The 25,040-nt window shown below is 32.9% G+C and overlaps 3 protein-coding genes across 5 annotated transcripts; 2 read left to right on the plus strand and 1 right to left on the minus strand.

The window, feature by feature from the left end:
• Positions 1-2,446: 2,446 nt before the first annotated feature.
• Positions 2,447-7,753, minus strand: LOC120196814 (kinesin-like protein KIN-7H). 2 transcript variants are annotated; one of them, XM_039198532.1, is made up of 13 exons: positions 7,295-7,753; positions 6,588-6,677; positions 6,384-6,484; positions 6,175-6,288; positions 6,019-6,100; positions 5,868-5,935; positions 5,673-5,738; positions 5,462-5,586; positions 4,773-5,109; positions 4,461-4,580; positions 3,495-4,375; positions 3,019-3,336; positions 2,447-2,901 (listed from the first exon to the last, which is right to left on the minus strand). In XM_039198532.1, the coding sequence occupies exons 1-13, from the start codon at positions 7,506-7,508 to the stop codon at positions 2,577-2,579; spliced, it is 2,841 nt and encodes a 946-aa protein (XP_039054463.1). In that variant the 5' UTR covers positions 7,509-7,753; the 3' UTR covers positions 2,447-2,576. The 2 variants fall into 2 exon arrangements, with proteins under 2 accessions (XP_039054463.1, XP_039054464.1); XM_039198533.1 differs by having other exon boundaries at positions 3,019-3,326; positions 3,491-4,375.
• Positions 7,754-15,052: 7,299 nt separating this feature from the next.
• On the plus strand, positions 15,053-17,235 carry LOC120196953 (B-box zinc finger protein 18-like). Its single transcript, XM_039198621.1, has 5 exons — positions 15,053-15,455; positions 15,628-15,724; positions 15,844-15,959; positions 16,053-16,277; positions 16,853-17,235. Exons 1-5 carry the CDS (start codon positions 15,363-15,365, stop codon positions 16,859-16,861), a joined length of 540 nt encoding a protein of 179 aa, XP_039054552.1. The 5' UTR covers positions 15,053-15,362; the 3' UTR covers positions 16,862-17,235.
• Positions 17,236-19,234: 1,999 nt separating this feature from the next.
• Positions 19,235-23,247, plus strand: LOC120196952 (probable serine protease EDA2). Of its 2 annotated transcripts, XM_039198620.1 has the most exons (13): positions 19,235-19,460; positions 19,612-19,737; positions 19,858-20,013; positions 20,139-20,321; positions 20,606-20,722; positions 20,854-20,907; positions 20,986-21,057; positions 21,144-21,349; positions 21,518-21,612; positions 22,318-22,392; positions 22,717-22,800; positions 22,954-23,052; positions 23,162-23,247. In XM_039198620.1, exons 1-13 carry the CDS (start codon positions 19,278-19,280, stop codon positions 23,167-23,169), a joined length of 1,458 nt encoding a protein of 485 aa, XP_039054551.1. In that variant the 5' UTR covers positions 19,235-19,277; the 3' UTR covers positions 23,170-23,247. The 2 variants fall into 2 exon arrangements, with proteins under 2 accessions (XP_039054551.1, XP_039054550.1); XM_039198619.1 differs by lacking the exon at positions 23,162-23,247 and having other exon boundaries at positions 22,954-23,144.
• Positions 23,248-25,040: the final 1,793 nt, after the last annotated feature.

A 25,040-nucleotide genomic window follows, 5' to 3' on the forward strand; every position in this document is an offset into this window, starting at 1 on the left:
AACTCTTTCTCAACAATTCACTTTAAAACCTCTTATATTCATTCTTTCATAACTTATTCATCTTTAAGTTTTAAGCCACCTTAAGCTTTCCTTAAGCTTTCTTAACACTCCAAGAATTAAAACCAACTTTAAAATGAAAGGAATAATAAACTTGGAACCAACTCACCTTACTCATGGAGTCACAGGAAGAGAAGAAGAAGAAGAAGATAGCTGAACCCAAAACTCTCCATATTTTTCTTTCTCTTTTCCTCCTAAATCCCTACGTGCATATATATCTCCACCAATATAATTTTTAATTATATTATTATCAAATGACCATTATTCCCTTTCTACCTTCCAACTTTGCTATTAAATCCAACACCAAGATACTTCAATTAAGTCCTTAAACTTTTCAATTTTCTTAAATTGATTACAAAGTTTGAAAAACTTATATTTTAGTTACTAGCCCGATTTTTTGGGATGTTACAGTTATAGTTAGTATTAACATTTCAAAATGGATTTAATATCGAATAAGTATTTATAGAATTTTTATGAATTTTACTATTAGATTGTGCCTATGTTAGTAAAGCACTAATATATGCTATGGAATGTATGTGATATATAAATGATAAACATGAAGATCAAGATCAAAGAAAGCTTAAAGGTAAGGAAAAAGTTCAAGGGTAAAGCTAGGAACGCTAAGTAAGGTTAGTAGTGAAGCATTACCAGGTGAGTACTTTCTTACTATACTTATATATAATATGATATGAGGAAGACTTTCGATAATGAGATATGATTTGGCTCATATTATGATATTTTAATTAATAATTTATTGAGTGATTTGAATTATTTTGGATACGAGCTGTCAGATATAATATTTAAATTATATTTTGATATATTCGTATTTATAAATATTTTGATGTTTAAATGATATGTGAATGAAAAAGCCATTGTTTGTGTATTGAGATTTTTATTGTATGATATTTGACTTTGTTAATATTTAAAAAGACTATGATGAGTGTATGATGTATAATACTTAATTATGATGATGTTAGAAAAGATTTTGATAAATGACAGTTAAATGGCCCAAAGAAAAGGCCCATTGTAAATGCATTGAGAGTCGTAGGTATAGAGTTAGTGTATTATATGTGCAATTCTACATGGCACATTTGTGTGGAATTCTACGCGGTAATTTCGACTGCATAATAGCACTTCATGTGCAATTATACGTGGCACTTTGTGTGCAATTTTATCGTTAGTTTTGACTATATAATGACACTTTATGTGCATATCTATGCAGCACTATATGTGCATTCAAGAAACTCATGATGATTGATCATTATGATATTTATTGATTTATTGCATTGTCCACTGCGTATCCGACTTCTCATTAAATCCTTCTATTGCATCATCAAGATCTAACTGTGCAAAACATCCCGAATTTTTACTTGCCTTAGCGAGAACCTGGTGTTTCGATCCAACAGTGGACTATCATACTTTATTGTTGCCATAATCTTGAACCCAAAGTCTGATATTAGTTTGTTATAATATCGGAAGGATGATTATCAGCAAACAAATAAACACGATCGAAAAGGAAAAACAAAGAACACCGGATTTACGTGGAAAACCCAAAAGAGAAAAACCACGGGTAGATGAGAAGAAATTTACTAATATGAAGGAAGAAAATACAAGAAAATTTTGGTGAAAGAAAAATTTGATTTCTAACTTTGAACCTTAGTATCTATTTATATGGATAGATACTTGATTACAAAGAAAAACTAAATGAAGTAGAAATCTACTTTGATAAAGTTTTCTACTTTTAATCAAACTGAGTTTCCTACTTTTCCAATATTTATATATTAATTAATTTATGTCACTTTGAATTTGATTCAAACTCTAACACCAATAAATCTGCAGTGGTGGATCAACAGCCACACTTAATGAAACCTTTATGTACTATTCATCTCATAAGGAGAGTTATTACATTATATATATCCTTTTGTATTTTGGTATAAAGACAAAGATGTCCTTATATATATTAAATTATTATTTTTAACTCGTATTCTTTTCTTTTTAGAATATTTCGACCCTCAACGTTTTAATTCAGGATAAAAAGACTCATTCGTGGATGAAACAGTTAGTTAATAAATGGTCAATACTCCAAAATAGAGTTCTTTTTATCATAGAATTAAAAGTTAGGGCCAAAATGTTCAAAAGATAAGAATATAAGACCAAAATGACTATGTAGTCAAATTTTGTTGACCTTTTCCCTAAAATGAAAAGTTAGAATCAAAGTACTCTAAAAAAAAAAGTACTAAATTGACTATTTAATAAATCGTTAAGGGTATTTTTTTTAACATTATGCCTTATATTCTGAACCAAAAGAAAGGAATGGAATCTTTAAAGTTAACAATGACTCATCAGGCCCATTGATGTGCTTGGCCTGCTTATTGATGACCACTTGAAATTCAGTGTGCCTAACAACACAAATTTTTCATCTCATTTATAATCTTAGATGATTTCCACACCCTTGCATTACACTATAATCAGAATCAGTAAATTCAAAATCTGCAAAGAACTTAAACTATCATATACACCTACAAGATAGACATTACACTGCACTTCAAACCGCAGTTTCTCTTGTTTGTGCACTTCCCTGGTGCGAAGCTGAGCCCGAACATTTCTTTAGAAGTCTTCTCTGGGCCTGCATAGCGAACCAGCTTTGCAACAATGGCAGCACTTTCGGAAATGTGGTCCATATCTTTACTGTCAATCCACAGGCGGTGAGCCAACTGCAACCTCCTATGTTTCGTATTCAATCCAACCCCCCATTTGATGAACAGGTTCTTTCTTTCTGCTTTCGAGAGTCTCTTGCTCATCTGCTGACCCAGCATATGCCTTTCTCGACGTAGAGCCTTCGAACTGTGTAGAACGTATTCATAGAGATAACTAAGTTGTTCCGAATTAAATGCATGTTAACAATGCACACAAAAAAATGATTCTGTGAACTTGTTGAATACAATATGCAAATACATGTACCTTGAAGCAGAGGTAAGTACTCGCCCATTTTCAATTGTTTGATTACCATGGGAAAATACATTGTTAAGGAAGGATAGCCTTCGATGTTCAACCTCCATGTATATATAATCGTTTCGATCTCCCTTAAATAACATAAAAAAGTAGGTCCTGTGGATAAGTGACACATTGCAAGCATGCCAAAGTTCAATGATCTCTCTTTGAAGCCTCTTAAATTCTGAAGACCATGCAGTGGGGTTCCCATAAGTATCTGGAATTGGGTCCAAGCCATTTTCTTTAACACACTTTCCATTTAAAACGGGCTCCATCACCTGTACAGGCCATGCTTGGACAATATAATACTCAGAATGCAAATTTAAACGATTTTTTTAATAAGCACCCTTAATTATTAATGTACAAGGATAGGCTAACATTATCATGGATGTACCGTATTGATCATGTAATCAGGGGTTGATAAAAGAAATCGAACACTCACCTCTTGATCAGCAAGTTTCTTCTCATGCTTAAGACTAGACATTTCTTCAGTAGCACTTGTCAAAGAACTTTGAGATTCATTTCTTGATATCTGGCCTTTAAGCTCATATACAGTAGCATTTGTCAAAGAGCTTTTTGAACCTTTTCTATACAAACCCTCGTTCTGAATGCCATACTTCAGTGCAGAAAGTTTTCTCCGGATACTGTTGGGTCCTCCAGTGAAATCTCCCTCATTCCCTATGGGAGGTGTGCTTTCATCTTTTTCTATCCTTTCAGTCCACCGGGAGGTCAAACCAGTCATGAGACTTGCTTTACAACTTCTACTCCTAGTTAATTTCAAGCTTCTACGACTAGATATTTCTTGTGGCCGCCACAAATATGGGTTTTCGAGAGATGGAATAGCAACATCTCGACGGTTGCTACTGTTTTCCCAGCGGAGTGATCTGGACTCTCGCTTTAATCTATCTTCATTGCCAACTTCCGTCAATCCTGAGATAGCTGTGTTTTCCCTTGGAGATGACATATTATAGTTTTGATAAATCTTTGTGCTGCTAGACACTGACAATTTTGAGTTTGAATATGCATTCATGCTTGACCTTCCTGAGTCGATGCATCGAACTTCTTTGCAAAGTGCTTCTGAATTTTCATCAACATGGTCACCATTCTCCTCCTGGTGTAGATTGATTGCAACAAGGGAGGATCTACGATCCGGTATATTCAGTTTGGAGTCGGGAAGCTGGAGGAAGCTCTCTTCAGAACTGCAGCTTTTTCTAACTGAAGGGCTGGACCTAAGACCAGCAGCCAAAGCAAGTGTCTCGGTGATTGAACTTTCGTAGTCCCATGAATTTTGCACTCGCAGTTTGGGGTACCGAGTATCTGGATCCGCCTGATGAGGGAAAGGTAGGACTTAAAGTTTCACTGGTGAAATGAACTTAAAGAGGCATAACTTGTTTAATCATCTGTGCACATACCCATATTTTCACTGGTTTTTCATCTCCAGGACTTTCTTTGTTAGGAAATTCTCGCAGATCCTCAACCTCAGACCGAGCAAGGTCTATTTGCCGAGTCAGTATGCTTACCTCTTTCTTTAGCTGCATGAAGCATATAGGAAATGTGAATAATTATTCATGGACTAAGCCAAAGACTTGACAAAATATTTTATCTGATTTCTTGAAAGAAGGATAAATTATATCCATTAGCCAGGCTTATAAAACGATTCAATGTGTGATGCACGATTCAGAAGAGCAAATTCGCACTTCAATTATCTCGGAATAATTCATCACCTTTTCAATCTCAAGGTCTTTTTCTCTCAGCAACACGGCAGAATCGAAGGAAATAGAAGCTGTTCCTGTTTTTTTCAATTCATTCTCTAATCTAGCCAATTCCCTTTGCAACTGCTTCATTAATGCTTTATCGGACAAGACAACATTGACTTGTGCATTGGTAGTCACTTCTTTAGCACAACTTGCAAACAAGAGGGTGTTTCTCGATTGTTCAACATGGCTTCGTGCCGGACTCATTGTGCAAATGATAGCAGTTCTAGCATTGCCTCCTAGGGAAGACTGAAGAATACGGGTCAGCTTTGAATCTCGGAAAGGAATGTGCCCATTTCTTCCCTTGCTGCAATCACGTAAAAATTTATACGAAGAGATGGCAATTAATTCTTGTTTCATGCTTGAGGTTCAATATATAATATATACGCTAAAACAGGTAACACCAGGGAAAGGTAAACCAGAATCCGAGTTCATAGACAGCAAGCATATGCATGCAGATGAAAAGAAAAGGGAAAGCCCAGAGTGATTATTTGTGAGTTTAATGATATTAGATGCTATGTTTGGATCAATTTTGAGAAAATAATCAGTTATATCAACCTGATATGCTTGAACTTGATCATCTATAGGGTCAAACAGAAGGACAGAAATCGATGAAATTTACTGGTTTTCCATAAAACATAATTTATCAAAAAGCTAACCTCAGCTTACGGATAACAGTTCCAAGTGTTAATAAACTGCGATTTATATGGCAACCTTCTTTCAACCTTGCACCAGCTGATAATGTCTGAGATGCACGCTCACTTCCAGAGAGATCAACAAAACTCTAGACAGAACGAATGTAGTCAGTTGCTTTTCCAGTATCTATCAACCAATAAATCTTTGACTGAAAAGATATATATTGTTTCATACCACAGTGGCTGCAAGCATGCTCGATTTGTCATTGCCTAAAAACTCTCTGGCAGAACTTTCTACTGTCTGATGAGAGGCATACAGGAATATGATTTTCAAGAAAAGATCAATAAAAAAGTTAAAAATTAATATCATATTATTTTGTAAATGAAGTGAACCATATATAGAAGTTTTGCAGTGAAACATAAAGCATACCACTCTCAAAATTTGATGGGATCTAGAGCTTGCTTCATTCAGAGAAGTCTCTCCTATTTGTCTTTGAGCTGCCAATGTGCACCAAGAGTCGAGATGCTTAACTATGAAGTCATGAGCTAGCGAAAGGAAGACCGGCTAAGATAATTCTTACCATCACACACAGATAGAAGCTCTTTAAAGTGATTCCAGTCCCGCAGAGTTTCTTCTGTGAGTTTCTCAACAACTGTCCCTCTCTATCAAATTCACCGATGTTAGTAAAGTAGCCCATAAGATTACCAGTTCCTCGTAAACCAATGATGTAACTCACTTCGGGATCATCTAGAAGTCTAAGATGACTGCTGTCTGCACTAAGGAGGTCCCTGACAGATTCATTGTAAATCTCCATAGCAGAAAACTTCAGGATAAACTCTCTTTCCTTGTGCTGCAGGGGAGTACAGTTTGTATTCATGTCAGAGGGAAATACAAAGGAAAAGCATACCCACCGGCAAACAACAAGAACCATTGTGTCTTCATTACCCTCTGTATGTAGTCATATATATCTTCCATTGCATACTCGGTAATTCCAATCATCGTATATGTCTTTCCGCTGCTTGTTTGCCCATAAGCAAAAACACTTGCTGAAAAAGTAGTTTATGTCAGGAAATAAAACAAGGCACTAGGAAGTTATGTGGAGAAACAAAAGAGCCTTATAAAAAGTATCCAAAGAGGACAAGCACTCACAGTTTATACCACTGACAACTGAAAGAGCAACTTCCTTTGCTCCTGCATCATACACTTGCCTATTGGGGCAATCGGAGCTAAAAACCCTGTCTAAAATCCGCAAGCCGGCCAGCGATTTGAAAAGAAAATAAATTAGAAGACTATAAGCTACTGACGTCAACTCTATACATGATAACTTCTAAGACAAATATTCTCTTCCTGATTTTTTCTGAATAGAATCAAGCCTTGGTAACAACATACTTTTCACTTATAAGAAAGCTAACCAACCTTTAACAACAGCCAACCCTACATTGCTGTAGAAAAAAATATTGCTTGAAACTTTAAAGGGGAGATATAATCATCAGTGACAAATATGAAGAAAATTAATTCTTCTCAGTCCTAATCTTTCATTTTGGGAGTTGGGGCTACTCAAGAGCTTCTGCAAATTGTCTATAGAAGAGCATATGAGATTAAATTCAACATTATCTAACTGAAGAAATTCGGTTCTATTGCAACTGATTTCCACAAATATTTTCTTAAATTGAGAGTTTTTTCAAAACTTATTTTCCCAAAGGTAAAGATAGACTAAAAAAAAGAAAGTTAAATGCATGATGGAGCACAAAATTAACAGAAACTGCAGAAATTTGGTTCCAATGCAAGTGACTAAGGACTAAGGACAGGATGAGGAAATCAACAAATTTACATAAACTGAAAATCTGAACCCTTACCAAATGTATAAGCAGTTGGGTGCATGGATCTCTCAGAAACCGACAGTGTGCTCCTGTATATGATAGTGTTATCATTGATGCATTCCCAGTCTGATACATCATGCCTAACAATTTCCTTCTCACTGAGCGGCCGCAGTCGAACGGAAACCAAAATTCTCTCATGACATCCTTCTGGCTCTTGCATTTGCTCCTCCTCTCCGCCATCCATCCCCATCTCTCAGCTTCCCACTCCAAAATATGCTAAAACTAATACCATGGAATAGAAAATTCAGTACAATGAGACTGCCATCAATGCCTCTTTACTTTAGCTCCCCACCACATATTCTACTGAGCCATCTGTGACTGCAATCAACAGACTAATCATGGGTTGGTGCTAAATCAACCATTTTTTCTCAGTAATTGTCTAAACCCAGAAAACCAAACCACCCCATTTCTTTATTTGGTTCCAAGATATCAATGTAAACACATTCTACCCTTTAATCTCTATAGTTGGTTGCAGCAATAATTCTGTAAGTCAATAAACATACAGTCATTTACTTAATTTGTGTTTTTATTTAATTAATACATGCCTTTGGACATTTCTGAGATGGTCTCTGTATACGGACAGTCAAATTAGGTATTCCCCTGTATACAGACAGTCGATAAACGTACAATTTTCAATAGCAGTTACAGAGACACTTAAAAGTGTAAAGGTGTATTTGTTTCATGGAATGTAAGTTTATCAGTGAGAATAAAAGATTATCGGCGGGAATAAAAGATTATCAGGAAATATGATTACTATTTTGTGTTTGTTTGGTTTAGCAAGAATGTAATATTATCGTGTTTGGTTAAAGGAATAAAAGATTATTAGAATGTATATTTGACCAAACTGTCCTTATTATATATTTGTTTTTTAACAATTTAGAAAATATTTATATATTTTCTTTAAAAAATTTAAATTCATAAAGTTTATATAATTTTTTTACAAAATTGAAAATATAAAAAGTTTTAATGAAATGGTAAAATTTTATTTTAACCCCTGAACTTCATATAAAATTATAATTATAGATTTTTTTTTATAAATCTAAAATAGTTTAAGGATAAATTTATAATTTAACCTTCTTAGAATTTTTAATATTCAATGACAGAATAAGTATATTTTTTAAAGAAATTTTTTAAGGGCATTTTAGTCCAAAACGCCAATAATCCAACAATACATACGGAAAGGTAGGCAATGACATTCCCAGTAATATACCTTAAAAAATCCACTATTGGTAATGTAAGATTACCGATAATGACATTCCCGGCCAACTAAACGGGAGAATGTGGATTCCATTCTCATGGGAATCTCACATTCTCCCAACCAAACACACCCTAATGTTTGTAACATTAGGTATCTAGATTGACCTAAAAAAAGTTTAAACACCTAAATAGAAAAAATAGTATATTTTAGATATTTTTTTATATTAAGCCTAAAAATAATAAAGAAGACAAAATAAACTAGCATCTCCTTCCTTAGAAATATATGATTAATGTAGCTTTTGATGGGTTCTAATTTGACACTTTAACTGAACATGTCAACCTCTTGTTTTCCCTTCTATCCTATTTTACGCGTAAAACGTACTTAATAATCTTAAAGTTCAAACATTTTGGAGGGTAATTATTTGATTTATAAAGAATAATCTGTCTGGATAAATTTGCATGTAAGACTCAAAATTCTAGAAAACTTTTCCTCATTTTTCATTTAAGAAACCTAAACCTTACAAGTTACAAACGGCAGACAACAGAGCTATCTCAAATATTTTTGGAGCTGTGAGCGAGACTCAATAATAGGTCCTATAGAATGAAAGTATATTATATTACTTTAGACAATTAATTTAATACTATATTAATAAATCATAAAATGTTTACATTTTATCAAACATTATTTTCATTTTTTAAGAAAACATCTTAAATACAACTAAGAGAATAAATAAATAAATTGAATTTTGATATGATATGAATCTTGATTTTTAACAATAGATAAAAAAATAAAGAATAGTGTATTATTTTACCGTTAGATTGAGATTGGAGAAGATTAAGAGTTAAAAAATATTTGATAAGTTGAAGAATGTAATTTGAAAAAGAAAAGAAAAATATGAATAGATTTAGTTCAAACTTAAATGAATTAACGAGAGAGATGGAGAAATGGATGATAAATTGAGATTTTTATGGAATTGAAAAAAATAGTTACCTCAATTATAAAGATAAAAAGTGAGATTGAAAAAATTACGGGTCTTAACTATAAAGGTAAAATATGAGATTAAAAAAATTAAAGGCATCAATTATAAGGTAAAAAGTGGGATTGAAAATATTAGGAGAACTCATTTATAAAAAGTGATATTAAAAAAATTATGGGCTTCAATTATAAAGATAAAAAGTGAGACTTATGAAATTAGGGGCTTCAATTCTAAAGTTAAAAAATAGAATTGAAAAAAATATAAGCTTAATTTTAAAGATAAAATATGATATTACAAAAATTAGATGTCTTAATTATAAAAGTAAAAAACATGATTGAAAAAATCGAGTCTTATAAAAAAAGGGCTTCCTGAGCAATCGCTCAGGGTATTTCCCTAATAGCCAGGTCTGGCATGCAAATAATGATAGATCCAATAATATCTTTCAAGGTATGCATATATATATATATATATATTAATAATATAACTTTTTTTATATAAAATAGATAAAACTAATTTTTTATGGTGAACACTGTTATAAAAGTAAAAAATTAACATAAAAAATCCAATTTCAAAAAAAGTACATGCCCTAAACATGCACATTCGCTGCTGCAGGCAAAAGCTGCTAAATATAGAAAGCATGGGAACCCTTTCGACCAAAGCCCACGAGTAATAATTTCAACCACTAGAGTTTTTTTTTACATATGAAGTAAACATAAGGTAGGAATAAATATAAAATATTATTTATTTAAAATTTTTTAAACAATTAATAGTAAATATTTATATTTTTATTGATATTTAAATTCATGACCTCTAATTAAAATAATATGTCTCTTAACCACTAAGGTATTGGTTTGTTCTTGAAATAAAGAATATTTATTGTAGAAATAAATATTATCTTATTTTCCATCATTCGAGTTCAATATTCGTGTATTAGAGATGAGTGTAAGATTTTGTATTAAGGGCGAACTTTTAAAATTTTAAGAGAGATTAATTTATATAATTTTAGAAAATAAAAATATATTGTTAATATAAAATAAAAAAATTAATATTTTCAAAGAGGTAATTATTTATTCCGCTCCCATTGATCGATTAATCTCTGTGTATTTGTATTTAGCATATGCTTTGATTGGGGATATCTCAAGTACATCAACCTTAATATACGGCTAAAGAAAGACGTTATTGGAAATATTAATATTTTTTTAATATTTTCGGTAAAGCGTTACCTAAAAAATTCTTTTTTTATCGAAAATATTAATATTAGGCGCTACCTAAAATGTTTAACATTTTTTACAAAAAATATTAATATTGTGTGCTTCCTAAATGTTATTTTTTTCTACCGAAAATTAAATAACAAAATTAATATTTTCGGTAAAAAAATATTTTAGATAATATTTTACTAAAAAAATATTAACATTTATGATAATATTTTTCTTTAATCGTATATTAAAACTTCTTCGGCCTTGATTATCAAAACCCAGGAAAACAAAGTGTCGGTTTGTCATGTTCTTATCATTATTTTGTGGAGAGAAGCCGAGGGTAGGAGGATAACTTTTTCATTTTCAATGTAAAAAGAAAACACCGCAGATGTTGCTTTCTTAAAGAACTGGAATAACATTGGTCAGATTTTATGAATTTCACTACCAAATTGACAAAATGGAATTTGTTTTAATACCTAATCAAAATCACGTCATTCGAAAGTGATTGACCATCCATCCTTTTATGATGAAACATTGCCACAACCATATACATTTGACAACTATACTTTCTTAATAATCGGGTTACCTGCATTATTAATTCTTCAAAGAAACACACATATATATATATATATATATATATATATATGGCCTTGATGTGACCCCATCTGATGATAAAGCTGATTTTATGTTTTGTCCATTACTTAATTTTTCATGATTAATCCTTAAACTATACTTGTATCTATATTTTAGTACATAATCTTTTTCTCGGTCTATTTTGACGTTTAAACTACCATTTCTATTCAATTTACTCCATAAAAAAGCGTGTAATGTTGGCCAATAGCAATGCACTAATTGAGACATGCATCACAAGACTCACACACCAAAGGAAGATGGACTAAATCTTCCAATTGACCCACTCATCCAAACCTTGAAAAAGAAGACTAGAACAATAACAGACTTGTGACAACTTTTTGAATGAGATTCAAGTTTTATTTGGTTAACATGTCTTATGGAGATACGACTGATTTTCTCTTAGCTTTTCAACGGTACTTGAATTGTATCAATCCGATGTCGGGAACTTAATATACGTTCATTTTAATGAAAACAACGTAAGTAGAAATTCCTATACGAGATTACTACAAGATTTTTGTAAATATTACAAATTTTCAATATTTTATATTTTTGTTGATTTTTTTTAATATAATTTAATATAGCATTAGATTTATTATTTTAGGAGTTAAGGTAGAAATCAAACATTATCTTATCTTTAGTTTATTGTTATTTTATTCATTAAATACTTAGATTCATGGAAATCCTCACCTTACATAAAGAGACTCAATTCACCATTGTAATCACATCTTTTCTTGCAACGAGAGTTCATTTTTGCAAGTGTTGATTATCTTGTGCCTTCGAGACATTCTTTATCATTAAGTTCTTTAAAGTTCTTCGTGAAGAATATCTTCACACTCCAGTTTGCCTTTTCATTGCGATTAGGAGAGCTGGTTAAGACCGATTATCGAGTTTGCCTTTTCAAGTTCGTACGACATTTATCCTTCATCCTTATCATCATCATCCCACCACAACTACATCACCATATCCATCTTATCACCAAAACTTCTACATACTAGGGATATTCAAGTGCTTTCATTGTTTTATCTATCTTTTCATAATTCTTTTTACATATCCATTATATATTATCCATTATCTTTTAATCATCATCTTCTTGTTTGATTTCCAACAACTTCATCCTCAAGAATCCTAAGTTACGTCAAAATCCGAATCCATCTTCAATCTCATTCTTTGATTTAGCCTAGATCCCTAGACTTGATCCTTCGACTTCGAGCAACATTCATCACTCTACTGCCATCCCCTGTCATTAACCTGTTTAATTATTTCTTTTTTGCAACTTGATTTCTACTTATCCTGATATAGGAGAAAAAAACTTAGTCAAATTCACATAAATTGTGATGCAGATGAATGATCAGCCGATGATTTCGGCGCTACTGTTGAACCAAACCAAGCCAATTGATCTTTTGGAGATTCATAGATAATGTTGAAAAATCAACTTCTTATCCTTTTCTCTTCCTGCTCTTATTCAATGATAGGTGCATTTACACTTAAATGTGAACATAACAATTTCTTTATCAAAATATGTTATTAGTGTAACTTTCACGTACCTCCATAGTCTCACTATCTTTGCAATCTTCTCTCCTTTATTATCTATGTTCGCACAACTACTATATTCATTTCTTATTATTTGCAATAAATTCATCCCACAATTTGAATAATCGGTATTTCATAATTTTCTTGAGAATATTATAAATAAAGATTTAAATATTTTATCATGAGATTTTGGAGAAAATTTAACTTCATTATATTTTTTGAGTTACTTTTTAAAACTTATTGCAAAGATTCAATAATTTCTAGAGCAAGTGGTTAAAAGTTATCAGTTGATACCTCCCCTCTCTCATAGATTGTGGGTTCAATACCCATTACCAGTAAAATTTTCATTTCCCCTCATCCTAAGTACAAATTGTTCAAAAACAAAAAAAAAATTATTGCTACAATAACAAATTTTCATCCTTAGCATTGATATTTTAATTTGAATATTCTAAACTATGTTTACTTATTTATTTTTATATATTTGCATTTAATGAATGCATTTTTTTTATAGAAATATTTAATAAATGTATTTTAAAATAAATAAATTCAGTAGTCATATATAATATAAGAGCACATGATTGTATTTGATTAGATGTATTTAAAAATCACTTATTATTACTATATAAATAGTTTTATTTTTGAATAGTTTGTGTCGATTATAAGGTAATATTTATTTAGAATATTTCTTAATTATTAATAATGCATATATCCTACAAACATGACTACTATAATCACTTGATGGGTTGACTATATAAACAGTTATGTTCATGGTAAAAGGTTGAAAAACATAAAATGTATAATACAAATGAATTCATTTCAAAATTCTTTCTCAACAGATTTTTTCTTTCACCTCCTTCCGGTACCATCTTCATCACAACTCCTTACCACCGTGCTTGTTATCCAAAATCTGTTCCGATTTTGCTAATTTATAAAGAAAAAACATAAGAACCCTTTGCATAGAGCTTGTGCATGGATATGAAAAATGAATCTCTAAAGAAGAAAGTCAAATAACTATGCTTTTCTTTCAGATTTTATATGCTGCAACTGTTTTACAGGTCTTATATGTCTTGGTTCCATGAAGAAATGGTATTGATTATAATATTTAATAAGTTTATAATATGGAGTTGTGGTCCATGGCTATAATCTAAACTACAATCCCAGCTCATCACTTCTGTAGACGGAATTTGGAGGGATATATCTCAGCCGCTGGACCCAACAGACATGTTCCATGGAATTGTTTCTTTGGGTTTTCTAGGTATGCTTCTTTATCCAATTTCTGTCTGATGAGTGGTCAGTAAAATTTACAGCATGCCCTGTAATCCAAGACGAGGCAAATGGTCAGTAAACACTAGGAGATTGCCACATTAGGCCTTGGCCTTGGCTAGGTCAGCCTCAGTTGTTACCTGTTAATATCAAATTTGCAGCATATGATTACCAATTAAAGCCATTCAATTGATTCCTCTATTTTCAATTGAATTTAGTTTTGGGCGGCAGAGGAAAATGTGGACATCACATCAAAAGGAAGAAGAAATGGACACCACAATGAGCACATAGAAACCTTCAGTCGAGATTGATTTCTGCTCTCATTATGATTCAGTGAACTCATATTTACTGAAGAAACAATGGCGCACTCTTCAACATGTTTGCCTACCATGGTTCAGTCGAAGACAAGACAGACAATGACCTTGGCAAAAAAACGATTTTGGTGAAGAAAAGACAGTGAATTGAAGCAAATTGTCCCGGTTCAACCAGTGGTTGATCTAAGCAGTCTACACCCACAAACGTAAGTTTTCCTTAGCCCCATCTTATCTCATCTATGATAGTGGTAGTACTGTAATCACGAGCCAATAGCTTGTGGAACCAATTTGGTACTGGTTGATGTGTTCGGTGATAAAGAGAAGATTCTTTGCAGGTGTGAATGACTAGGCTACCAGAAGAAGCAAAAAGAAAGCAACCAAAACAACACAAACCAAACTTATGGAAACAAGGAAAAAAACAGGAACTTGGGTCCCATGGCAGCAAGATTAAAGCAAGAGACGTTCTCAACTTCCCCAACTCATAAAAGCCAAAACTTTGAATATAACTTGTGGTGTTCATCCAGCAAACACCAAATGAACAAGTTGACAAAACGAAACACACCCTTCACTCAACAGCACGGCCATTGCTCAATCGTTCATTTGATATATCATTGTTGCCTTGCCTGTTTATTAAATACCCACATTTTCCTCACTATTTCCCTTAATGATCAATTCTAAATTATAAAAGAAAACTTTTTTTCTCCCTTGTCACCAATCCTGGAAGACGTCCTGCACATCATCATCATTATCACCAACCAACCCAACAACAACAGCTGCCTCTGCTTATCATTTCATTTGATTATAAATACAGCCTCTCTTCATTTGTTTTTTCTTTAGTTGGGTTCTTCTGTTTTCAGGGCCTATTTCTTATTATTATGTGAAAAAGAATATGAACATTTTTGCTATTGGGAGAGGATGAGAGTGGGAGAGAATTATGCGAATCCTTTGCGACGCTTGTGAAAGTGCTGCTGCTATTGTCTTTTGTGCTGCCGATGAGGCCCCTCTTTGCCGTACTTGTGATGAAAAGGTTAGTTCCTTTAATGAAAACTTATATTGGTGTATTAGATTTTATTTCTTCTCAAAAGTTCCCTTTCCATTACTATCAAAAGGATGCCTGTTTAGAATTAGAATTCTCTCATTGTTCTAGATTGACCTGCATATCTGAACCTTTTGATTTTAACTGTTGATGTATGTGGCAGGTCCACATGTGCAATAAGCTTGCTAGCAGGCACGTCCGGGTCGGTCTGGCAAATCCCGCTGCCGTTCCTCGCTGCGACATATGTGAAAATACACCTGGTAATATGCAGGTGTCGTTTTGTCTTTTACTTTTGCTTTAATTATAGAGCTGTTGAATTATCAGGTTCCTGTGCGAGTTTGTGATACTTATGTTCTTTCCATTGGAATGGTGCATGTAGCTTTTTTTTACTGTGAAATAGATGGAACTTCCCTATGTTTGCAATGTGATATGATTGTACATGTTGGAGCTAAAAGAACTCATGGAAGATATCTTCTATTAAGGCAGAGAGTTGAGGTTTGTCACTTGATCATAAAAGATAATTGGGTCATATATTCCTCCTGGAGTTCAAATGTTCCCTGGGAATTTTATTGCTTTGCTTTTTTTCAGTTCCCAGGGGATAAACCTGGTAATATAGGGAACCCAACTTCACAATCTTCGGATCCGAGTGAGACGCAAAGATGCCAAAATCAGGCAGCTAAACCAGCATCGGTAGAGAACCAACAAAATGACAAGACCTCTCTTCACGCTGATGGCCATCTTGAAATGGATACTAAAATGATAGATTTGAATATGAAGCCTCATACAATACATGAACAAGCCTGGAACAATCAGGTAAGAACTACTATTATGCATGCTTCTCTTCTTCGACTGCATTTGAAACACATCATCTTGTTGTTTCTGACATATTCAAGGGTAATACCTATAAAAACCAGTCATTAAGAAGTGAGATGATTCAATTGATGTTTTGGAATTGGAAGCCCTCAAATTTTCATTTCATATGTGCAATAAGCATGCATTCATTTCAATGAATGAAAAGACAAAATCTATATACAAGAATTAACGTTTCATATCAGATTGTAGCATCAGATTATGAAGTTAGATATGAGAACATGGTAGCAGGGTGCTGAAGATATTTCTTAAGTTCCCTCATATGTACCATAAAAGAATGATTAGAGCATGTGAACAAAGTTTGGTGACATAACTCTCTGGATATTCTTCAAATACAGGAGGAAGAGTGCATTTGTTCGTTAAACATATTTTCGTCGACAAATACTTCATTTTTCGAGTTGAAAGTGCAAGATTACACTGATGAATGTTACATTTATGAAGTTCATAATGCAATATTAATAGCCTTGTTTTGAACTTTGATGCAAAATTTCTGATGTTCTTTATTTTTTTGTCTGAAGGAACAATAACTCAGTGTTGCCGGTAGCGGAGACGATGATAATCCACCTGGTTCTCCGTTAAATTCTATCTGGAAGGCCTCATTTTATACGTTTGTTAACTGCACCGTAGCTGCTCAACTTATCATCTCCTACCATAGTGTCAAACTTTCAATAGAATAGCTTTCTTTTTCGTTTCTTTTCAAGCAGCTTTCATAGCTCATACCATGAAGCAAAAGAATGCAGTGGTTCTTTTGTAATTTTTGTTTGTTGAATTTTTTTTGGGTGTACTTGTTAAAGCACTTGGGAAGAATGCTTGAGATAAATGCTTAAAAGGCAATGGTATACTTGGTACTACCCAGAGGATCTCTTGCTCATAGAACAGAATGAAGAATCAACTTAGAAAATACGTGTTTCATTCCATGTTCATATTTTTTTTTCATTTATAAATTGTTAATGATGTTTTATCCGACTTTTAAAATTTTTATTTTATTTTTATACTTTTTTATAATTCTAGTATATATATATAAAACTTTTTAATGTGTTAGATTTACTTTAAATATTCATATTCTACATATATTAGTTATTAAAAATTACGTTTATAAAGAAATTGCAAATATGCAATTTTGTAATATTAAATTATAAATTACCTCATAAAAAATATGATGACCAATATGAAAATGTTACGAATATAACTAATATCCATAAATATGAAGATTAAAACGCAACAAAGTGAATGAGATAATTTCTAGAGTTTTAACTTAATTAAAAATAAAATACTTAATATAAAAAAATTGTTCAAATTATATCTCATTTTTCGTTTAGACGTCTAATATTTTCTTGAAAAATATAGGTGTCTTTTTTTTAATCTAAGGCTTTCTCTTGATTAATCCGGCCTTATTTATGTTGCACACATGATTTTGGTAGGTGAATATACTAGTAAGGGTTTTTTACGTACACGGAGACTCAAAATTCAAACATTGCTTAAACGATATCAAATTACTTACCACATGAGCTATCTATCAACTTATGTTAGTGGTAATATGAGATATTGATACGGCATATACTTGCATATTCACATATAGGAAAAGAATCAATATCAACACCCTACATACGTTCATTTTACCTATATCGATCAAGTAAAAAATTATCATTTTTTTATTTTATTTGTCTAAAAAGAAAACTAAGGGACCTTTACAGAATATTTGAAAAAAAATTATAATAACAATCCGATCGGTAGATTTTAATAAATTATATATTATAATTTTATTAAATTTATAATATAAAATTTATTAAAATTTACATAAATAAAATTATTATCATTATAATATAGATGTATTATGTTATAGATTTAGATTATGATATAAAGTTATATTTTTAGTATCCTTATATTTGAAGTAATGTAATGATAAATTTATTATTTAAAGAAATTTCAAGGGTTTTAGATTAGGTTTACAAAGTTTGATGCTTTTTCGGTGAAATGAATATTAAATTTAATTTCAACAGCTTAAAAGGAGTGAATTGAAAAATTAAGAGTCTAACGATCGCGAGTGAAACGATTAACAATGATTGATGACGAAAATCGATGGTTATATGAATTGGAGAAGAGAAACAGGAGTCGACGACGGGGATTTTGAGTGGAACTAGAGATCAAATTGATATTTTATTTAAGGATTAAGGGTCACATTTGTCTTTATAGTAGATTCAATTTATCATTTTTACTCATATCGTATTTTCACAGTAATTTAACTCTTAAAGTTGTTTAATTGCATCATTCTATATCTTACTCCTAACTTAAAACCCTAAACCATAATCCTATAACCTCTAAACTATAACCCCATAACCTTTAAACCTCAAACCCTAACATAAAACCCTCATTTTAAGGTTTTAAGTTTTGGATAAGATATAAAATGATGTAATTGAATATCTTCAAGGGTTAAATTGATGTGAAAATATGATAGGGGTAAAAAATGATAAATTAGGTCTACTATAGAGGCAAAAATTATCCTTTAGACTTTATTTAAAGTTTAAAGATTAAATTAGTATTATTTTCTAAAACTTAAGGTTAAATTAATATTCTATCTAAAATTTAGGGATTAAGTTAAACATTAACCATTTTTACTAAGTTTCCATTTCATCAAACTAATGGGAGTTAATGATTCAACGATACAGATCGAAAACAAAAGTAATGAGAATGTAACTTTTATAAAGTCGATGACTAAATTAAGATAGACTAGAGAAAGGGGACCATTTATATAATTTATTCAAAAAGTGCACCGCACGTTAAGTTCATAAACTTCCCAGGACTTTCCGATTCGGTTTCCTGCGTCCGTCTTTTAACAGTCAACGAACAACCTTGGCTTTCTCAAGTGTATTAAGACATAAATATCCCCACCAGTTTCTGAACTAGGGCGGCAGCGGCAACGGCACGAAAACGGCAACGGCAACGATGAGGCTTTCGAAACCAGTTGTCGTGTTCGTCTCGTTATTGTTTATCGTGGCTCTATCGGGTTTCACCCATGGATTCGTGATGACGCCTCGTACTTTGCTCGACCGCTTGTCTGAAAGCAGCTCTTATTTAACCACTAAAGAGCTCTGGTTCGACCAGACTCTCGATCACTATTCTCCTTATGTAATTCTCACATTCCCTTTTATAATCTCTTTTATTTCCATCCAAAGTTTGCATCTTTGAATTTCGTTAATCAAGTTTGATTAATTTATGGAAAAATAGGTTAATTTTCTATTTTCTCTTTACTTAATATTGAGGTTTGTCTTTCTTGTAGGACCACCGGCAATTTAAACAGCGTTACTATGAATTCCTTGACTACTTTCAAGTTCCAGATGGACCTATTTTCTTAAAGATTTGTGGAGAATCTTCGTGCAGAGGCATAAGCAATGACTACATCAGCGTAAATTCTACTATTTCTTTTCAAACCCAAATCTTATTTTACAGAGAGAACGAATTTGATTTGAGAACAAGAACCTGTCTTATTGTTATTGTATTGTATATTTTCTGTTATGGTTTTCAGGTTTTGGCAAAGAAGTTTGGGGCAGCTGTGGTTTCACTTGAGCATCGCTACTATGGGAAAAGCAGCCCTTTTAAGTCACATACGACGGAAAATCTGAAATATCTTTCATCTAAGCAGGCTCTCTTTGATTTGGCAGCTTTTCGTCAATGGTATCAGGTAAGGTTCTTCATTGTTTTCCTTCCTTTTCATTTAAGCTGCCTACTATTGTCTTAGTGGGTTTATATTAGATGAACTTAATGTTATCATTGAAAAGAAAATTAATGGTGCTTCTCTTTTTGCAGGAATCCTTAAACTTGAAGCGAAATAGACCAGGTGCTGATAATTCATGGTTTGTTTTTGGTGTTTCCTACTCTGGTGCTCTTAGTGCGTGGTTTCGTCTTAAGTTTCCTCATTTAACATGTGGAAGCCTGGCAAGTTCTGCTGTTGTTCTTGCTGTTTACAACTACACTGAATTTGATAAGCAGGTAAGAGATGGATGCTCCCCTTCATCTCACTCTTTTTAAGGTTAGGATGAAAATTTGCAATTATTGTTCTTTGAATGATAGACATAGGAATAAAGAGATATAATTATCATACTTTGCTTAAAATAACTTAATATTTAGGATAGCTACTGGTGGAAATTTGATGAGCTTGAGTAGTTGAAGTGAGTTCATCTTGTAAATATCTGTTTGTACACTGAGGTTTTTCTTTTATTTTATTTTTGTTTTCGTATCCTCAATATATTCTCCCATCACCTTTCCTTGTGCAGGTTGGTGAGTCAGCTGGTCCTGAATGCAAAGCCGTGTTACAAGAAATTACAGAACTCGTTGATCGAAGTCTTGAATCAAAAGGAAAGGAACTGAGGAAACAGTTTGGTGCATCCGAGGTTGAATCGAATTTCCTTTTATTTCTCCAATGCAAAAACCCTTTACTTAAATTGCAATGTGATTAGGTTCTACGGAATTGTCATCTCTTGATACTGAATTACTGATGCGGACAATTTGTTTATGTTTCCAGCTTGAGATTGATGGTGATTTCCTCTATTTCCTGGCAGATGCAGCTGTTGTTGCGGTAGATTTGCTTTCTCTTATTGTCCTCTCACTCTATTACTTTTTCTCAACATTATTCTTTATGTCCATAAATTTTCAGTTTCAATATGGAAATCCAGATGTATTATGCACCCCTCTTGTTGAAGCAAAAAAGGCTGGAGAGAATTTGGTGGTACGTTTGCATTACACATTATGATGCACCTTTACAGTTTTCTGAGAGTATATGGTTTGTGGACAATTATTTCCCGTACCTTGCAGGCTGCCTATGCCAAATATGTCAGAGATTATTATGTTGGAACTTTTGGTGTTGGTGTTGAAACTTATAATCAGAATCACTTGAAGAACACTACTGTTAGTGAATATGATTCTGATCGGCTATGGTGGTTCCAAGTGTGTACTGAAGTTGCATATTTCCAGGTGGCACCCTCAAATGATAGTATCCGCTCCTCAAAAGTTGATACAAAGTATGTTTCTAGATATCACATTGCTAATCAATACTATGATTGCTTTCTGTGTCTATTTCTGCTATCTGTACTTTTGTCAGATTGCAAATGCGTATAGTGTCTGTTCTTTTTCCTTTTGTATGTTTATTTGGCGCAGCCGACCATAAAAATACATTTCTTGTATTGCAGATACCACTTGGATCTTTGCAAGAACGTCTTTGGAGAGGGCATCTACCCAGAGGTTGATGTGACAAACACATACTACGGAGGCACAAAAATTGCAGGTTATCCCATAATATTTCTTGTTTTCTGCCTTTCTTTGACGTGAATTTTCCAATGCTTTTTACAAGAACTTGTCTTCTAGGCTTCTAACGTTGCAGCGTTAAGGACTTCATTCTTTCCCTTCTATGGTTAATTCCCATGTATGGTCATTGCTGGTCTGTAATTGCTTTGTTACTTGTAGCTGTCTAGCAAATAATTTTCCCTTCTTACACGCACCACACCTTCAGACATCTACACACACAGGCTTGCTCGTACCTGTCTTTGTGTACTACTTCCATGCCATCAAAAAAGGGGTGCAGCTGTGCGGCACACAGATGTTGCACACATGCGAGAAATGGGGTATTCTGTACCTAGATGTTCTTATAGACACAATAACATTTTGTGTAAAATATTATTTCTTTGATTTCATTTCACGAAATGGATCACCTATCTATATAGGTTGAAGCCTTCTGTTCATTCATTCATTTCCTGCTACTATCCTTGGGTTTACATATATGTTGCTCATGAAAGACGGTTTCTCAAACGGAAAATGTATTACCTCGAAGTCGAGAAAGATTAACAGTTTCTTTAGATTTAAAGGGCTAAATTATTAGCTTGATTAAAATGATGGTTCATGCTTTTGTTGCTTAAATTTTCATGCTTCTATAATTGCATTCAATAAACATATAGTATAGTTCACTTGTTCTTACAAAAATATGAATTTGCAGGTTCAAAAATTGTTTTTACGAATGGTTCACAGGATCCATGGCGCCATGCATCCAAACAAACGTCATCTCCTGACAGTAAGCTTCCAATATCATTACCTATTACTTTGTTGAATACGCAGATTCCAAATTAAAAGAAGAGACTTCATAGGAAGTTCTCTGTTGCTATTTGCTCCACTTGGGAATGTGGATAGTCTAGCATCGGACACCTAGATGTCTATTAGGCTACCTCTTGATGATAGCCAGGCCTAGGAACTCTTTTAAGTTGTGATTAGTTTTATTTTCATTAGTTTGTGAGAATATCTAGAAAATGGAAAGACTTGGTAGTGTTGTTCAATTATTTGCTTGCTGGAGTTCACCTTTTTATTATATTCACTCTCTATGAACTTTGGAACATTTCAGTGCCTTCGTACATTATTACTTGTCATAATTGTGGCCATGGAACTGATATGCGAGGATGTCCCCAATCTCCGTTAAGAATCGAAGGTAAGAACTGTTTATTGCTTTCTGAAAACTCCAAGAACTTTGCAAGTTTTAAGCACATTTTCTTTAGTCAATTATGTTGCTTGCTTGGCATAGCACTTGCAAACATTGTCCAGAAATCTATGATTCTTAAGTTGTGATGCTCTCTTGTTTCAGGTAACGCCCAGAACTGTAGTTCACCTGATGCTGTTAACAAAGTGAGACAGAAGATGATAGAACACATTGACTTGTGGTTGTCCGAGTGCAAGGGCACGGGTAGGAGTTACATGTAAACTTGTATTGCATAGACTAAAGTCAAGATGTGGAAATATTTGAACCGATAACTTAAATAACCTTGGTCTTTTGTATTTGACCCTGTCAACAGATGTTTAAATGCTCATTAGACGAGGCATTGCCAGTATGTACTCGTCCGTAGCACGTACTTACAGTCGGTTATCCCTTTTCATGTCGTACCATTCAAAATGTCTGGCATTCAACCTCCTCAAGAACTTCATTGTCGCGGAGTGTTGTCTTTGCGCTCTCATTGCCTAGAAACCATTTTAGAAAATCATAGAGTACTCTTAGGGTGCGTTTGGTTCACAGAATGTAAGATTACCAGTAGAAATAAAAGATTACTAGGGAATAAGATTACTGGGAATGTTATATTACTGTGTTTGGTTGGTTTGACAGGAATGTAAGATTACCGTGTTTAATTGAAGGAATAAAAGATTACTGGAATGTATATTTTACTAAATTGTCCTTGTTCTATATTTTTAACAAGTAAAATTTTAAATATTTAAATAAAATTTATTTATATAAAAATTATATATGTTGATAATATATTATTTGAGTATTTGAATATATTATGTATTATTTTAATTTTAATTAATATTAAAATTTTACACAATTTATGGTAAAAATATATTAAAAATATTGCTGTGTTTATGATATTTTTTGGAGATTTTCTGACTGGGATAGTGTGTTGATGACAAAAAGCTTCGATTTTTAGAGGTTAATGCGTTCAAGGAGGTTACTTGTTTCTATCATGAATGAAGACAAAGTTAACAGATGAGATAATCATACATCTTTGGTTCTTATACGTTTTTTTATAAAGCATGAAGTCCTGAAATTATGTCTTATATTTTAAATCTATCTCCGGATTTTAAAATATTTTAATTGTCTTAAAACTATCAAAACCATTTCAATTAGGTCATTCTATTAGCTTGAATATTAAATATTAACTTTGATTTAATGTAGAGCATAGTTAAAATACGTTGATCGAATTTTAAACACATATACATGTGTTGCATGAACATAACAAAGGAAGCTCACTTTGTCTTAAAGTTTTACATCCAGAAAACAATGCTTGAATAAGTGAAAGAAAACACATAATCTGTTCTTCATTAGCAACCTCCCATTCCAACATCGTCTGGACGGCAGTGCAGCGCGACGGATCTTTCCGCTAGATCGGTTCAAAAAAAGCGGTTAAAAGCTTAGCAAATTGTTTCCGTCGAATATCTCGACTATTGAAAATAGCATCGACAATCCATTGCCTTACCTGTTTCAATAAAGAGAAGTTTGAGTTTGTTCAGATAAGATAAAAACCGACGTTTTCCGGCAAAAAACGAGTAGTCGAAACATAATGGAAATCCTGTGTCATTAGTCCATTATTGAGAAGAGATGCAGAGAGACGCAAACAGTCTGAAAAACAAGTTGAAAAGTTTGTCACCGGGAAATGACATTAAAGCTAGCATGAACATCTTTTTATCCACACTTGACATTACAAAGCAATAAATGAACACTATTTAGCCAGCTCTTGGGGACAAGGGAACCGATCATACAATATGAATGAGCTACTGACATATATAACACATCATTGCAGCATAAGGAACCATCAGTCAAATTCAAGAGGCAGATAACTTCTACGAATAGATGATTCCCGAAACAGCAGTGAATCGAAGATGTTCCAAAGAACTTCTGTCTGGTGACCAAGCAATGTCGAGCTCTTCTTCACCGGACTCGACGCTAGTTGATTGTATACAACAATCTGTTACAGTCTAAAACCCAACTCTCCATCTCCATGTCCATCCTAATTCCTGCATTAACATTCCAACCCTTAGCCCTCAATTCCCCTTTATACAAGCATAAATATCATAACTGTAAAAAGAATTACCCTTTAACTTTGCAGATTCTTCTTCGGACAGCAGGTTCATACTTCATACTGATCTATTTTCATTGTCTTGGCTAATATTTTACAGGCAGTA

Source organism: Hibiscus syriacus, unplaced genomic scaffold (assembly GCF_006381635.1).
Source record: "Hibiscus syriacus cultivar Baekdansim isolate YM2019G1 unplaced genomic scaffold, ASM638163v2 tig00117034_pilon, whole genome shotgun sequence".
Taxonomy (NCBI): Eukaryota; Viridiplantae; Streptophyta; class Magnoliopsida; order Malvales; family Malvaceae; genus Hibiscus; species Hibiscus syriacus.

Coding starts and splice junctions, on each gene's coding strand:
- LOC120196814 (XM_039198532.1), bottom strand. CDS start 7,508: ATGGGGATGGATGGCGGAGAGGAGGAGCAAATGCAAGAGCCAGAAGGA. Junction 5,110..5,461: donor ACTGTTATCCGTAAGCTGAG/GTTAGCTTTTTG, acceptor ACGTGATTGCAG/CAAGGGAAGAAATGGGCACA. Junction 4,581..4,772: donor AAGACCTTGAGATTGAAAAG/GTGATGAATTAT, acceptor TGCTTCATGCAG/CTAAAGAAAGAGGTAAGCAT.
- LOC120196952 (XM_039198619.1), top strand. CDS start 19,278: ATGAGGCTTTCGAAACCAGTTGTCGTGTTCGTCTCGTTATTGTTTATC. Junction 20,908..20,985: donor CAGATGCAGCTGTTGTTGCG/GTAGATTTGCTT, acceptor ATAAATTTTCAG/TTTCAATATGGAAATCCAGA. Junction 22,801..22,953: donor ATCTCCGTTAAGAATCGAAG/GTAAGAACTGTT, acceptor CTCTTGTTTCAG/GTAACGCCCAGAACTGTAGT.
- LOC120196953 (XM_039198621.1), top strand. CDS start 15,363: ATGCGAATCCTTTGCGACGCTTGTGAAAGTGCTGCTGCTATTGTCTTT. Junction 15,725..15,843: donor CATATGTGAAAATACACCTG/GTAATATGCAGG, acceptor TGGTGCATGTAG/CTTTTTTTTACTGTGAAATA. Junction 15,960..16,052: donor TATTAAGGCAGAGAGTTGAG/GTTTGTCACTTG, acceptor GCTTTTTTTCAG/TTCCCAGGGGATAAACCTGG.